The 16143-nt window shown below is 36.0% G+C and overlaps 1 protein-coding gene across 25 annotated transcripts in view; it reads right to left on the bottom strand.

Annotated features, from left to right (window-relative positions):
- Positions 1-802: 802 nt before the first annotated feature.
- Positions 803-16143, bottom strand: part of PALS2 (protein associated with LIN7 2, MAGUK p55 family member) — a 114297-nt gene continuing 98956 nt past the window's right edge. For all 25 annotated transcript variants that reach the window (XM_009452527.5, XM_054687199.2, XM_016956872.4 and 22 more), the window contains 3 exon segments: positions 9387-9589; positions 8192-8320; positions 803-1241 (listed from right to left, as the gene is read on the bottom strand). In XM_009452527.5, the coding sequence (XP_009450802.1) occupies positions 1065-1241; positions 8192-8320; positions 9387-9589 (509 nt within the window). In that variant the 3' untranslated portion in view covers positions 803-1064.

The raw sequence follows: 16143 nt of genomic DNA, 5'->3' as shown, positions 1-16143 counted from the left end.
TGTTCAATGGGTTTGGTTCTCAACACAACAGACAAAACAGGTACCCTAAGGATCACATCACATTTCTAAAAGCACGTTGATTATTCACAAAAACCTCCAACTGCAAACTTAGAGGCATCTCTAAACATCACTAAAATTTGCAGAGGCATGATACATTTGCTGACCATGTTCTAATAAAACCATTGTTTAAAGTAGTAGGTTCCTTTTGTCAGTCAAAATTTTACATGTGAAAATAAACTTTCTTCAAGTGTCATTTTGCTGTAAGGTTTTACAGGATAAGGCACTCTCTCAGTCTGCATGACCTTGCTTCCAGCCCCAGAGCTTACTGTGTACATGTTAAATTAGTTAGCATCATATCACTGCAACAAATAAAAAGAATAACCTCAAAAGAGAGTGCAAGGTATTGCTCTTCAATTTTTCAGTAAAGATAGAAATGAAGAGACAAAACTAATATAGCTGTATAAATTAGAATGGATAGCCATACATCTCCGAAATAATGAAAATATGTAAACTGATCAGACTTTTGATGTCAGATTTAGATGGTAGTAGACTAGCTATAACACTGACTTAAAATTCTGCTTTTGTAAGAAATTCATAAGAAGGAAGGTCAATAACTATATTTTCTTCTATTAAGACTAACCCTTCACTATTTGAATACTGAACTAAATGACAGCTTTACAAAACTATTTCAAGTAATATTCATTATCACAGTGAAAATATGAGACCAATGTTAGAGTGAATGATTTGAAAATTCCTTTGATGAAAAAGGCAAGGGTACTAAATCAAAACACATACAAAATGCTTCAACGCATTTCTTTATGTGATATGAATAGAAAGATTATCCATACAAAGTTAGAAAAATTAAGATAAATTATATATTAGTACACCTTCCAACCACATTTTATATAAAAATTCAGAAGTGTACTATTATTTCAATCTACACCATAAAAATGCCTGGACTTGGCAGATAATCTTCTATCTGTGATGTATTTTCTCAGTAGAAGGTTTATTTGTTGCAGTCACTTTTTAAAAGTTTAATTTTCATTGTTAACCTTACTGAATCATCAGTAAACCCAGCTGATTGGGACCCACTGTGGTTCCATTCTCAGTTTCTCTATGGCAGTTTGTAGTTTTTCAAAGGCTTTGTCTAGATTGTCATTTATGATGATCAAATCAAAATAGTGGTTGTATGCTCTCTGAATCCGTGCACTTTCATCCACTGTTTTCTTCAAGTCAGAGTCCTGTTGAAGAGTTTTAAAAGGAAATGTTTGTATTACAATGCATATTTACTTGCTCAAACTCCAACTAGAAGTGAATATAATAAATAGGTTAGATATATTTCTGGTAATTCTGGTATTAATCTTCAAAATCTAATCCATATAGTGTTAAAGACAACACTGCCATCTGTTCATGTCTTATTCTTTCCAACAACACTCATGTTTACATTTATGAGTATTCTGCATCTTTTGCCTCACTTATATTAGGATAAAATTCCTAATTAAAAGACTGCTGACAATAATCTTGGAATGAATCTACAGTAACAAAACAATTACTGCAGGTGACTGGTTTCCAGCTCCACTATATCATCCTTTTCGAAAGATTTTTATCTCATGGCCCATGTACAACATGGTACCCAATTTGCAGTGGCTGTTAAGCTCAAAGCCAAACTTGCTACCTCTCTTTAAGATAAGATCAGAGAATCTTAGAAGTGTTTTTTGAAGATTAACCTTACATGCTGCCCATCCTCTGCCAAAACACATACTCACATACTTTTATTTATGTTTTTGTCCAGGCACTGTTTATATTTCATAAAGTAATTTTAGTCATTTTGGAATGATGTGGGGAGTACATAAGCAATGGGTTCTACATAAGTAAAGCTTTTCGTAAGATGGTGTTTTGAATTTCACTATACCTCTACATATTCTACAAATACTTATTGAGTTCCTATTAAGGTGTCTACTATGTTTCAGAATCAGTGGGTATGACAATGAATAAGAGAGAGGGTTCCTATCCTTTAGTGGAGGAGATAAAGTGGAAATAAACATAAAAAATTCCAAGTTGTGATAACTACCATGAAAGAAACAAAACAGGCACAAAGAATTTTAAGAGATCTACTTTAGATAAAGTGATTGGAAAAAGACTGAGTAGTAAATTACAGTTAAGCTGAGAACTAAATGAAAATAAGGAGGTCAGCATTCAGGCAGAGGAAACAGCAGGGCAAAAACCAGAGGAAGGAAACGACCCTGGCACGTTCAAGATACTGAAAGAAGACCAGAATGGGTGAAGGGTTGGGAAACAAGGTAAGTCATGGAGGACCCCTACGAGATGGAAAGACCTCTGTGGGCCTTGAGTGAAAATGTGGCATGACATGAGTGGAAGCAGGGAGACTGATGGCAGGAATCCAGGTCAGAGAGAAGGGTTGCCTAGGTTATGATGGTGACAGAGGAGATGAAAATGACACCAGACTGGAAATTTATTTTGGTGATAAAATAATCAGGATTAGCTTTTTACATCATCCAGGATTTGAAAAGGGAAGAAAATGAATGAGTCAAGAATTGCTCTTAGGTTTCTAACTTAGGTAAATGGGTGGCTGTGGGAGATACAGAGTTGAGGGGTAGGGAGAGCATACTTTCTGGGGGAAACGAAGTGTGCTACTTTGTAATATGGTAAGCTTAAGATGTCTGTGAGACATCCAAGTGGAGATGTACAGCAGGCGACTGGTTATGCAAATCAGAGCTCTGAGGTCTGGGCTAGCTGTATATAAATTATTAGCATAACAATGGCATGAATGTAAATGATGTTGATGGAAGCACCCAACAATGTCATTTGTGTAGAAAGTGTAGAGAGAGAAGTGGATTCACTGCCAGGCCTGAAGGACCCTAATACTTACATTTCAGCTGATACTGAGACTTCTAAATGAGTTTGAAACAACTAAAATATCTTTGATCACAGATATGTAAACAGGCCACAATTCAACTTGAAAGCAATTCTTGCCTATTATAGCCATTAGCAATCTGATTTGTTAAAAAAAAAAAAAAACAAACCCTGTTAACAATAACGGAGTATGCCATACAGATGAAACAGGAATAAAGATTCTCTCTCTGGCTATAGAGTGGTCTCTAGGATATACTGGTATTGGAAAAATGCAGGCACATTTTGTACATAAGGTATGATTTATGTATAAAATGGGGGGGAGGAGGAGACACAGGCACACGTGCTTATACTGGAAACTAATATGGTAAAATGGCTACCAATAATGGCAGCCTATGTGGGTGGGAGGAAACAAAGTGGAGAGGGCACAGAAAAGCTGGATTCGTTTTAAGATTTATGTTGGAGCAATGAAAATGTTGTATAGAATTATACAACAAAATTTAAATTCAAATTAAAGCCATTCTTAAAAATCAGAAGCAAAATAAAACAAATAAACCTGTGTTTCAAGTTGGTGGTTTAACCACACAGCAAGGAATTATTTCAGTGGCTTTAAAAGAAGATAATATCTAGTGGGTTATAAGTGGGAGGTGTACAATAAGAACACATGGACACATGGTGGGATTAACACACATTGGGGCCTGTCAGGGTGGGAGCACGAGGAAGAGAGAGCATCAGGAAGAATAGCTAATGGATGTTGGGCTAAATACCTAGATGATGGGTTGATCTGTGCGGCAAACCACCATGGCACACATTCACCTATGTAACAAACCCGCACATCCTGTACATGCATCCCGGAACTTAAAACAAAAGTTGAAGGAAAAAAAAAATCTAGTGGGATATATCCTAAGAACAATAAAAGCCTGGAACTTAAAACTTTTCAATAATCATATTGTTAATACAGATATAACTCAAATTACATATGTGCATGTACTTAGTTTATTTATATTTATATACATGTAAGTTAAGAAATGATGTTATCATCAGGAACCAAGGTTTTCAGGATAAGAGGAAAAAAAGGCAAATATAAAGCCCAAGAAGAATAATGTAAAATTTCATTTGAAGCTATCAAATTGAACTAATGATGTATGTTTTCTAAAAACAAAAAATTTATTTCCTACTTCTGGTTACTGAAAAGGTCTAAAAACAATGTCCAACTAAGTTTAATGTACACCCTTACTGACTGAATTATCTTTAAATGCTATCTCCCACTAAAAGAAACAAGGGCTTCTGGATGGCTGGTTCCAGGTCTGGGCCAGGAAATGTAGAATAATCTGGAACATCTTGTCATATCAGAAAGCAAGGAATTATCAGACATTACTAGAATCATGTTAAAAAGACTCAGAAGCCAAGTTGAATAGGCTCCTACTGCTGAAGACACAACAATTTAAACATTAAAAAAGAATAACTGACCTAAATACACAGAGAGGAGGTACTTCAAGTGACTTTAAAACATAGTGATCTCCCTGGCCAACATGGTGAAACGCCATCTCTACTAAAAATACAAAAGTTAGCTGGGTGTGGTGGCGCATGCCTGTAGTCCCAGCTACTTGGAAGGCTGAGGCAGGAGAATCGCTTGAACCTGGGAGGCAGAGGTTGCAGTGAGTCGAGACTGCACCACTGCACTCCAGCCTGGCGACAGAAAAAAAAAACAAAAAAACCCCATAGTGATCTGACTGTATATACTTAGTGGGATATACTCTAAAGACAGAAAGACCTAGGTGGGCGGTTGGGGGGACTGTTCACAGTAATGATACTAGTGGTGGTTGTGTTGATATACTTATTCCCAGAATGTTGTGTTTGTACTATAGAATAAAGCAAATGAGCAATTATTTGATATTCTAATTCTAACATTTCCAGTGTTATGAGAAGGGATATTCAGCATAAGAGAAAGGAATTAGACATATAAGATAAAATAAGTTAAATAAAAATCCTGTAATCTTGAATTTGATTGGAAAATATCAGAATAAATTCATGATATATTTTCCTTCAAATATACAAACAGAAAAGCATATATGCTAGCACTGTCCACATAAAAAGGTCTAGCAAGAAGCAGTGATCAACTCTGTGACAATGGGCACTGTTAGTATTATGGACTTAAAACACCATTTACCCTAAAAGAAACCAGAGTATCTTGGAAAAATGGCTGATTCCTGGCCTAGAACAGAAAATGTACAAGATGAGCCTGGAACATTTGTTCTACCAGATAGCAAGGAAGCTATCCAAGACTATCAGCGTCATGAAAAAAAAAAAAGGTCTCAAGGACCAACTAGAATAAGCTCCTATTGGTCAATGATGGGACAATCTTAGCATCAATAAAAATAATCACTGCAACAGAATAAAGCACACCAGATAAGTTTGAACATATGTGCTCATGAAACTAAAAAAACAAAGCCAATCTCAGCTGGTCACCTGTTACCTCTAGAGGCTCTTGGGGAATAAACTCATTATTCTGAAAGCTGACCTACAAAGGACAGTATCAAAGATGTATCCTGCCTTTCCTGTATCAATCGTACCTCAGAATAATCAACTACTTGATGAGGAAAAGTTCTTCTTAAGAATTCTAGTTTATAAATGTAGAAGGAATGACAAATTTAGAATACTACCACCTTGCCATCCCTAAAAATATAATTTATCCAAGGCAAAGATCAATAAAGTTTGCTAAAACCAGTAGGTAAAGAGTTACTGAGGAACTTTATAGATCAGGCTAACAACTTCTGACCCCACTGATTAATCTTATGACAAAAAGCCTGACATATGCCTCATGATGTTAATAAAACAAGTACCACCTATGAATTATTCTTGCAAAAACCAACCAACCAAAAACCTGAATAACCTGAATCTGTGTCTGACCAACCTCTAGATCAACCTATCAGTTTACAGGAAATAGAAGGGATAGAGGAAAATGATACAATGGGGACAGAATGGGTAAAATCCAGACTATGGAACATGCTGTAGGATAAGTGACTTATTATTATTATTATTATTATTTTAACAACTCAAGTACAATGTGAAAAGAGAGGGAAGGGAGGGTGGCAGTGAGAATTTACAGATTTAAAGGGATGTCTGCTTCTAGCCAAGGTGGAATAACAGGCACCAGACTAACTCTCCCACCTAACAATTAATTTATGGACAAAATGTATCAAACAACACTTTTTAAGACACTATACATCAAGGTATTAAAAACAGATCATAGAAAGACAGAAAACAAATGAAGTGAGTCTTATGATTACCCCAGCTTCCTGGCTTGAAAGAGTTTCTGGGCAGTAGGATGGGGAGAGTGAGCCCAAAGGAGCCTACAGGACTCTTGAGTTGAGGACAGAGCTGAGTCCAGGGAGACCCAGGTGGCAAGAGTTTGCAGGACGGAATGCCAGAGGGGAAGAGCAGCACAGACAGACTTTGGAGACTTGTAGAAGGTCCCCTTCCAGCATTCGGCTGAAGTACCAACCTGCACATTGGTACAACGACCTGAAGCTGAGAAAGAACCACCAGAAAGGATTAGAGGTACCCAGGAATGGTACCTATTCCCCCTTAGCCAGAACAGAAAACCTCATGACTCACAAGCCCTGTGGTAGGAGTACCAAATGGGTCTTGCCTTATTTGTGGGGATTAACTGGCCCTAAAATGAGAACTGCTTGGGTCTTACCTAACACATTTAAAAAGTGAGACCTGAAAAAAACAAACTATTTCCAAATAACTGCATCCTAAAACAAAGCTCACAATGTCTGGCATCCAAAGAAAGTTACCAGGATTGCAAAGAAGCAGGAAGATATACCCATAATAAAGAGAAAAATCATTCAATCAAAACCAATCCAGAACTGACTCAAATGTTAGAATCTGCAAAGACATTAAACACTATGTTTCATACATTCAGAAAGTAGAGACATGGATCAACTTGAAAAAGAACAAAGAAAACTAATACTACCTGATTTCATGGCATATAATCAAGTACAGTGAGGGGAAAAGGTGACAGTGGTAGGGGGAAGGGTGTGGGGAGGAGGTTACAAAGGAGCACAGGGGAATGTGTGGAGATGATGGACATGTTCATTATTTTGGTTGTAATGGCTTTCATGAGTACAAATATGTGGCCAAACTGATCAAGCTGTACATGTTAGGTAGGCACAGCTTATTATGTGTCAATTATACCTCAATTAAGCTGGCAAAAGATTTAGGTGACAATGAGTAAATTCAATGTGTTGATCTTGTTTGAATCCTGATTTGAACAAATCAACAGTAAAAATAATAATAATAATAATAATCTTGGAGAAACTCAAATATAGACTGCATGTAGACGATAGTAAGATACTGCTTATTAATTTTTGTTGTATTAATGGTATGTTTTAAATGTCTTTATCTCTTAGATATAAATACTGAAGTATTTACGGATGACATGATATCAAAGATTTGCTTCAAAATAATTCAAGGTGAGGAGGAAGTGGGGAGGGGTCTAATTAAAACAAGAAATTGCCATGATTATTGAAGCTAGGCGATCGGCATAGGGACTCATTTTTTCCCTCTTTTGTATATATTTTTGACTTTCCATTAAGTAAAAAAGGAGACAGGAAAAAAAGGAAAAAACATGTAATAGAAACTAAACATCAGAACACCCCACTTTACCAATGATAAACCATATAATAAACATGCCTGTTAATGATCTCGGAGCCCAGTTACCCCACTAGTAAAATGAAGGCGTTCAATTAATACGCATATTTTAATATTGGTCCATTTCATTTTACAAAGGGGAACTAAACTTTTGATTTAAAATAAAGTGTACAATGATTTTCAAGTAAAAGAAGACTGTTCCAGATCCTAACTACATCTAATTAATTTTCATTCTGTAGCACCTTATATAGCATGTTTATTTCATAAGCATAATTAGCTAAGAGTTGGCCAGGCACACTGGCTCACGCCTGTAGTTCCAGCACTTTGGGAGGCCGAGGTGGGCAGATTGCCTGAGGTCAGGAGTTCGAGACCAGTCTGGCCAACATGGTGAAACCCCGTCTCTACTAAAAATACAAAAATTAGCCAGGCCTGGTGGCGCATGCCTGTAATCCCAGCTACTTGGGAGGCTGAGGCAGGAGAATCGCTTGAACCCGGGACGGGGAGGTTGCAACGAGCTGAGATCGCATCAATGCACTCCAGCCTGGGTGACAAAGCAAAACTCTGCCTCAAAAATAAATAAATAAAAATAAATTAGATAACAGTTAAACATGCTCAAAAGAAAAGGAAAGATTTTAGAAGGAAAATCGTATGGTTAGCTCACGGTCAGAAGCTTGGTAGTGATTCCTGCATCCACCACAGCCTTGTGCATGGCACGTAACGTCTCTAGCTCCGGAGCCGCAATAAATACCACATAGGGCATAAACTCTGATGTCCTCAATACTTTCAGTGCCTGTGTAAAAGAATAATTATAAGCCAATTTATACAATATTAGAACTAGAATTCTGCTACCCTTTAGTATATATCAAAGGCTGTTTGCACTTGTTCTATGAATTAAAGGACATAACTTAATACCTATCCCTGTTCTGTCCTTCTCATTCCATATAGTACTTTCTTAAAACAGTGATCCATTTATTTTGTTTTGAACTCAGTCTGTTCCTCTTGAACAAAGTATAAAACAATGATCCAAAAATCATCAAGAGTGATGTAAACTCTTTTTTATGTTAATTGTAGAATTCTGTTAATACTGAAAAAGTAGAAATAACCTCAATGTTGATTAATTGGAGAGTGGTTAAATGAATATATATTCATACTATATAGCAATTTCCATAAAGAAAAAAAGCTCTACAGTAACTACCATAAAAAGATCTCCAAGGAATAGTACTATTTAATAAAACCCCTGAAGAATCTACATAGAATTTTTCCATTTATGTAAAAAGAAACAACAAAAACAGAAAACCCATTACCTTATATATATTTGTATTTAAGGCATAGTGAAATGACTAGAAAGAGACATAAGAAACTATTAACAATTTTTATCTCTGAGTAGGGACGTGAGGTTGGGCTGAGTGTAGCGGAGTGGGAAGGGGTAGGTGACAGAGAAATATAGAGTGACAATAAAATGAATAGTGTAGAGGTGTGCATGTGTGTCAGGTAGGAGGGGGAGTGACTTTAATTTTTTATTCTTTATATTGCAGACTTGAGTTTTAAACTTAACATTTCTTAACACAAGCACTTATGCATTACTTGAACAGGTAAATAAATACATACTAAACTTCTACTGTAGATCTAATCACACAGTTTCTATTGCCACCCAAGCCTCTGTTGGCTAATTGTTCAGAGATTTATTTAACTAGCTATGTATACATAATAACATTCTCTATCACCCAAAGGTAACGGAGGGAGTCACCTTTCCACCCTGACAAAACAAACAACCCCAACCCAACAACCCCGACACACATGAAAAAAACTCCACAGAAAATAAAATATAAAACAGCTTTGGAATCCAAGCAGCTTACTTGTGGGTTGACATCCAGAATGCAAGTCCGTCCAGTTTGGACAACCTCAAGAATAGAATCAATTTTGGTTCCATAGAGATTTCCTTCATATTCCCCATGTTCCAAATACTTTCCAGCTTTAATATCTGCTTCCATCTCAGATCGTGACACAAACTTATATGCCTGGCCATCTTTTTCATCTTCCCTTGGTTTCCGTGAAGTAACTAAATAAAATAGTGTTGAGATTTTTGTACAAAGAAATTGTAGGGCATAAAAAATAGACTAAAATACATAGGGTGGCTTAACATTTTTCCACTGGGTGCAGCAAACTGTAGGCTATGACCAGATCTGATCTGCTTCTTATTTTTGTAAATAAAGTTTTATTGGACCACAGCCATACTCATTTGTTTATGTATCATACATGGTTTCTTTCCCATTAAAATGCTGGTAGTAATTGTGACAGACTGTATGGACTGCGAAGCCTAAAACTTTACCACGTGGCCCTTTAATAGAAAAGTTTCTTGATACCTTAGGGGAATATTTTAAGAGGTAGTCCCCCAAATAAAATTTGTATCCAAAAATATGCTTCTTAAAATCACTTTGAAACTCAAAATATATTTACCTAGCAGCAGAGCCTTCAATGAAGTTCTTAATTATGGTAAGTGTTTGAGGCATGTTGTGAGTGAGTATCTTTTCAACTGACCAGCACTCTCCTTCTCCTTAGGAATCTATTACATCTTTTCTTTCCACATTAACACTTCCTAACTACCCCACAACGTGAGCAAGCAAAGTTCACCTATTCTTAGTTGTAATACCAATTTTGTAAAGTGCAGTTTTACCCACAAATTATCTATCTTTTATCTTACCTCAAAACCAATGCTTTTAGCTTCCTGTTTATTGATATTCCCAAATGTTAACTGTTCTATTTTACACTTCAGTGGTAGAGCTAGCCCCCTCATTATTATTATGGTCTATTAACCTCCTCTCCTCTGAGCTGACATATTATTTCTGGGAAAATGAGATTGAATAGCTCAAGTCAAAATTTAGAAGTAGGAGATCCTTTTGTCTGATATTTTACAGCTTTGAATACTTTCAGAGACATACAACCCTTTGCAAGTTGGTCTGTGCTAGGAACGGTTATTACCATTTTTTAAACTGTTGCAAATGTGTACTCTCTGACAACTTTGTTAACAACAGCTTTGAAGAAGAAAAGTAATTTTTGAGCGTGTTATTTCAAGCTTAGCCTTACTCTGGGCTTTGCTGGATCGGATATAAGAAGTATCCTGTTTCTATTAGCTAAGTAGTTGGAGAATAACTGATGGAATTATTAACTACACCAAACTAAACTAAGAAAGTAATCCGAATAAAAAGATGACAGTGTTTTGACTATTTCTAATAAGCCTAAGACAGAGAAAACTTTTATAAGAACAAAATGAACTTCAAACTCATGCTCAAAAATAAGGGTCAAATGAGATCATTATGTATAATAGGACTCCTGTTTTCCCCTTGTTTTCTGGCTCAACCTTGAGAGTGGTCGTCTTAGACTACTGTGAAGAGAATTTATAAAGTATCTTTGAGAATCTTCAAGATGCTATGATGGCTTTTCATATTTAAAACTGTGTGATCTTTAAGGTTTCTGGAATTAGTCACCAAAGGTGTGTATAATAAAACTTCTCAATAAATGTAATCCAGCATATAAACAGAACCAAAGACAAAAACCACATGATTATCTCAATAGATGCAGAAAAGGCCTTTGACAAAATTCAACAGCCCTTCATGCTAAAAACTCTCAATAAATTAGGTATTGATGGGACGTATCTCAAAATAATAAGAGCTATCTATGACAAACCCACAGCAAATATCATACTGAATGGGCAAAAACTGGAAGCATTCCCTTTGAAAACTGGCACAAGACAGGGATGCCCTCTCTCACCACTCCTATTCAACATAGTGTTGGAAGTTCTGGCCAGGGCAATTAGGCAGGAGAAGGAAATAAAGGGTATTCAATTAGCAAAAGAGGAAGTCAAATGGTCACTGTTTGCAGACGACATGACTGTATATCTAGAAAACCCCATTGTCTCAGCCCAAAATCTCCTTAAGCTGATAAGCAACTTCAGCAAAGTCTCAGGATACAAAATCAATGTACAAAAATCACAAGCATTCTTATACACCAACAACAGACAGAGAGCCAAATCATGAGTGAACTCCCATTCACAATTGCTTCAAAGAGAATAAAATACCTAGGAATCCAACTTACAAGGGATGTGAAGGACCTCTTCAAGGAGAACTACAAACCACTGCTCAAGGAAATAAAAGAGGATACAAACAAATGCAAGAACATTCCATGCTCATGGGTAGGAAGAATCAATATCGTGAAAATGGCCATACTGCCCAAGGTAATTTACAGACTCAATGCCATCCCCATCAAGCTACCAATGCCTTTCTTCACAGAATTCGAAAAAACTACTTTAAAATTCATATGGAACCAAAAGAGAGCCTGCATCACCAAGTCAATCCTAAGCCAAAAGAACAAAGCTGGAGGCATCACGCTACCTGACTTCAAACTATACTACAAGGCTACAGTAACCAAAACAGCATGGTACTGGTACCAAAACAGAGATATAGATCAATGGAACAGAACAGAGCCCTCAGAAATAACGCTGCATATCTACAACTATCTGATCTTTGACAAACCTGAGAAAAACAAGCAATGGGGAAAGGATTCCCTATTTAATAAATGGTGCTGGGACCACTGGCTAGCCATATGTAGAAAGCTGAAACTGGATCCCTTCCTTACACCTTATACAAAAATCAATTCAAGATGGATTAAAGACTTAAACGTTAGACCTAAAACCATAAAAACCCTAGAAGAAAACCTAGGCATTACCATTCAGGACATAGGCATGGGCAAGGACTTCATGTCTAAAACACCAAAAGCAATGGCAACAAAAGACAAAATTGACAAATGGGATCTAATTAAACTAAAGAGCTTCTGCACAGCAAAAGAAACTACCATCAGAGTGAACAGGCAACCTACAAAATGGGAGAAAATTTTCCCAACCCACTCATCTGACAAAGGGCTAATATCCAGAATCTACAATGAACTCAAACAAATTTACAAGAAAAAAACAAACAACCCCATCAAAAAGTGGGCAAAGGACATGGACAGACACTTCTCAAAAGAAGACATTTATGCAGCCAAAAAACACATGAAAAAATGCTCACCATCACTGGCCATCAGAGAAATGCAAATCAAAACCACAATGAGATACCATCTCACACCAGTTAGAATGGCAATCATGAAAAAGTCAGGAAACAACAGGTGCTGGACAGGATGTGGAGAAATAGGAACACTTTTACACTGTTGGTGGGAATGTAAACTAGTTCAACCATTGTGGAAGTCAGTGTGGCGATTCCTCAGGGATCTAGAACTAGAAATACCATTTGACCCAGCCATCCCATTACTGGGTATATACCCAAAGGACTATAAATCATGCTGCTATAAAGACACATGCACATGTATGTTTATTGCGGCATTATTCACAATAGCAAAGACTTGGAACCAACCCAAATGTCCAACAATGATAGACTGGATTAAGAAAATGTGGCACATATACACCATGGAATACTATGCAGCCATAAAAAATGATGAGTTCATGTCCTTTGTAGGGACATGGATGAAATTGGAAATCATCATTCTCAGTAAACTATCTCAAGAACAAAAAACCAAACACTGCATATTCTCACTCATAGATGGGAACTGAACAATGAGAACACATGGACACAGGAAGGGGGAACATCACACTCTGGGGACTGTTGTGGGGTGGGGGGAGCGGGGAGGGATAGCATTGGGAGATATACCTAATGCTAGATGACGAGTTAATGGGTGCAGCGCACCACCATGGCACATGTATACATATGTAACTAACCTGCACATTGTGCACATGTACCCTAAAACTTAAAGTATAATAATAAGAGAAAAAAAAAAAACCTTAGAAAAATAAAAAAATAAAAAAACTTCTAAGGCAACTTGTAACTCCCCAAATAAATGCATAATAGGACTTGGTTCAACATTGTGAACATTAATTTTAAAAATTAATGTTTTTTCGGTGAAGTCCTACAGTGAAACCATATAGGGGAACGCGCTGCTTGAAATAAATATGTATATGCACATGTATTACCTCTACCTCCATGCTGAGGGAATCTTAATTCTTAGAGAAATGTTCTTTAGTTTACAAGTGAATTTTAACTACAATCTTATTCTCTACTAACACTTCAAAAAACAATCTACGTTGCCACATATTTAAACTGCTTTCCATTTCTAGAACAGAGAAATTAGAACATGAAGGTTTGACTACAACTGATTCCTTAGACTTCTATACTGAGCAACTACATAATGTGATTTTTTAGAAGTAATTTTTTATGATAGGCAAAATTCTCAATTTTAGCTGCTCTTCAAATAATGAAGAAACAATCAACAAAGTAATACTTCATTTGTTAACTAAGCTCAAGATGTCAAGATGTCAATGTTAAATTGAAAACAGGATGCATAACATAGCCCATCTCCCTAAAATAACAATGTTTTTCTATTTTATCTTAGGATCATTTTGTAATATATAAAGAAAGTTAAATCACCTTAATTTTATAACAGAAAATTTTAGAAATTCAAAAATATATGGAAAATAAGCAATATACTCCCAAATAACCAATGGATCAAACAAGCAATCACAAGTGAAAGAAAATACTATGAGAGGAGATGGTGCTGTTGAAGAGCACAGTTACAGACAGAGCTGACCAGGCTCTTCCAGAGTGCCAGTTGTCCAGCAGCATGTTCATTACCCTGAAGATGTATGATGGTTGAACTAAACCCATTCATTCTAAGAAAAGGTTCTGTGGAGGGCTTTAAGCCCTTGATAATTGTCTTAAAAGCTACTGATGGGAAAAAGATCAGCACTGTGGTGAGCACTGAAGAGCTGAATCATATGGCTAATTCAAACGTATTAAGAGCTAACATGGATGGGCTGAAGAATAGGGACAAAATGAGTAAGAGTAAGCAGCACAGTGAAGGGCACTACATTTCTTGCTTTCCCCAACTAATGGATGAATTGCTATTTCTTCTTCGGTTTTTACTTTTGGTCACAAAGATGGGTTCCCGTTCTGCCATATTAACTGTACTCATGTAAGGTTTAGGGTCATTGTGGAGGGAAGAAGGGTTGGAACAGCACAGTTGTTGTAAGAAGCCAGTTTATTATTTTAGATCTGGCTAATTGGTCTGTGTTGCATAGTTGCATATTCGGGATTACAATTTTAAAGTCTCTGTAGCCATCTACAGAGACATGTATCATTGAACCTATTTATATATATATATATATATATATATATATATATATATATATATATATATATAAAACCCACTCAAAAGTATTTTGAGATGAATGAAAACAAAAACACAGCATATCAAGAACTTTAAGATGCAACTAAGTGCTTAGAGGGAAATTTATAGCTGTGAATGCCTATGTTAAAAAAGATCTCAAATCAATAATCTAATTTCCTATCTAAAAAAACAGAGAGTAAAATAAACCCAAAGTACAAGTAGAAAGAAAATAATAAAGATTATAGCAAAAATTAGAAAGTAGAAAAAATACAGAAAATCAGCAAAGGCAAAATTTGGTTGTCCGAAAAGATCAACAAATTGACAAATCTTTACATAGACTAAGAATAAAAGAGGGAAGACTGAAATTTCTAAAATCAGAAATGAAAGAAAAAACATTTCTATGAACCCTGCAGAAATCCTGAAACTGATTTAAAAAAAAAAAATCCAAGTTGACCTATAACAAGGAAAGAGACTGAACTAATAATCAAAACTTCCCACAAAGAAAAGCCCAGGGTCAAATGGCTTCATGGGTGAATTTCATCAAACATTGAAAGAATTATAATTAATCCTTCACATACTCTTCCCAAACAATGAAAGAGGAAAGAATACTTCACAACTCATTCTATGTGCCCTGAATTACCATATCAAAGCTAGACAATGACATCGCAAGTAATGAGAAGTATAGACCAATATCCCTTATAAATATAGATGCAAAAATCCTTACAAAGTACAAGCAACTGAATCTAGAAGTATACAAAAAAAGACGGCACATCATAACCAAATGGAATTTACCACAAAAAGACAAGGTTGGTTCAATATATAAAAATCAATGAATGCAATACATCTTATCAATAGAAGACAATAAAAAACAAAAATCATATCAACCATTAACAAAGAAAAAGCATTTGGCAAGATCTAGTACCCTTTCTTGGTAAAAAGCCAACAAAGTAGGAACAGAAGGGAACTTCTCCAATCTGATGAAAGGCATCTATGAAAAACCCACAGCTAAAATGGAAAGATTGAATGCTTTCTCCTTTCTCCTTAAGATCATGAACAAGACAAGGATGTTCACTTTTGCCACTTCTATTACACTATTACACATTACACTGCAGGTTCTAGTTGAGGCAAGTAGACAAGACAACGACATAAACAGCACCCAGATTGGAAAGAAACAAGTAAAACGATCTCTATTTGCAGATGACATGATTTTGTATATAGAAAATCCTGAGGAACCCACACAAAAAAATCATCATTAGAATCAATGAGGTCAATAAGGCTAAAAGACAAAGCCAACACACAAAAATCAGTTTATTTCTATACACTAGCAAGGAACAATCCAAAAAGGAAATTAAGAAAATACTTTTTGCTACAGAATAAAAAAGAAAAAATACTCAGGAATAAATG

The sequence above is a fragment of the Pan troglodytes genome, chromosome 6, assembly GCF_028858775.2.
Source record: "Pan troglodytes isolate AG18354 chromosome 6, NHGRI_mPanTro3-v2.0_pri, whole genome shotgun sequence".
NCBI lineage: Eukaryota > Metazoa > Chordata > Mammalia > Primates > Hominidae > Pan > Pan troglodytes.
The sequence above is the reverse complement of the archived record's forward strand: the minus strand, read 5'-3'. Positions and strand labels throughout refer to the sequence as shown.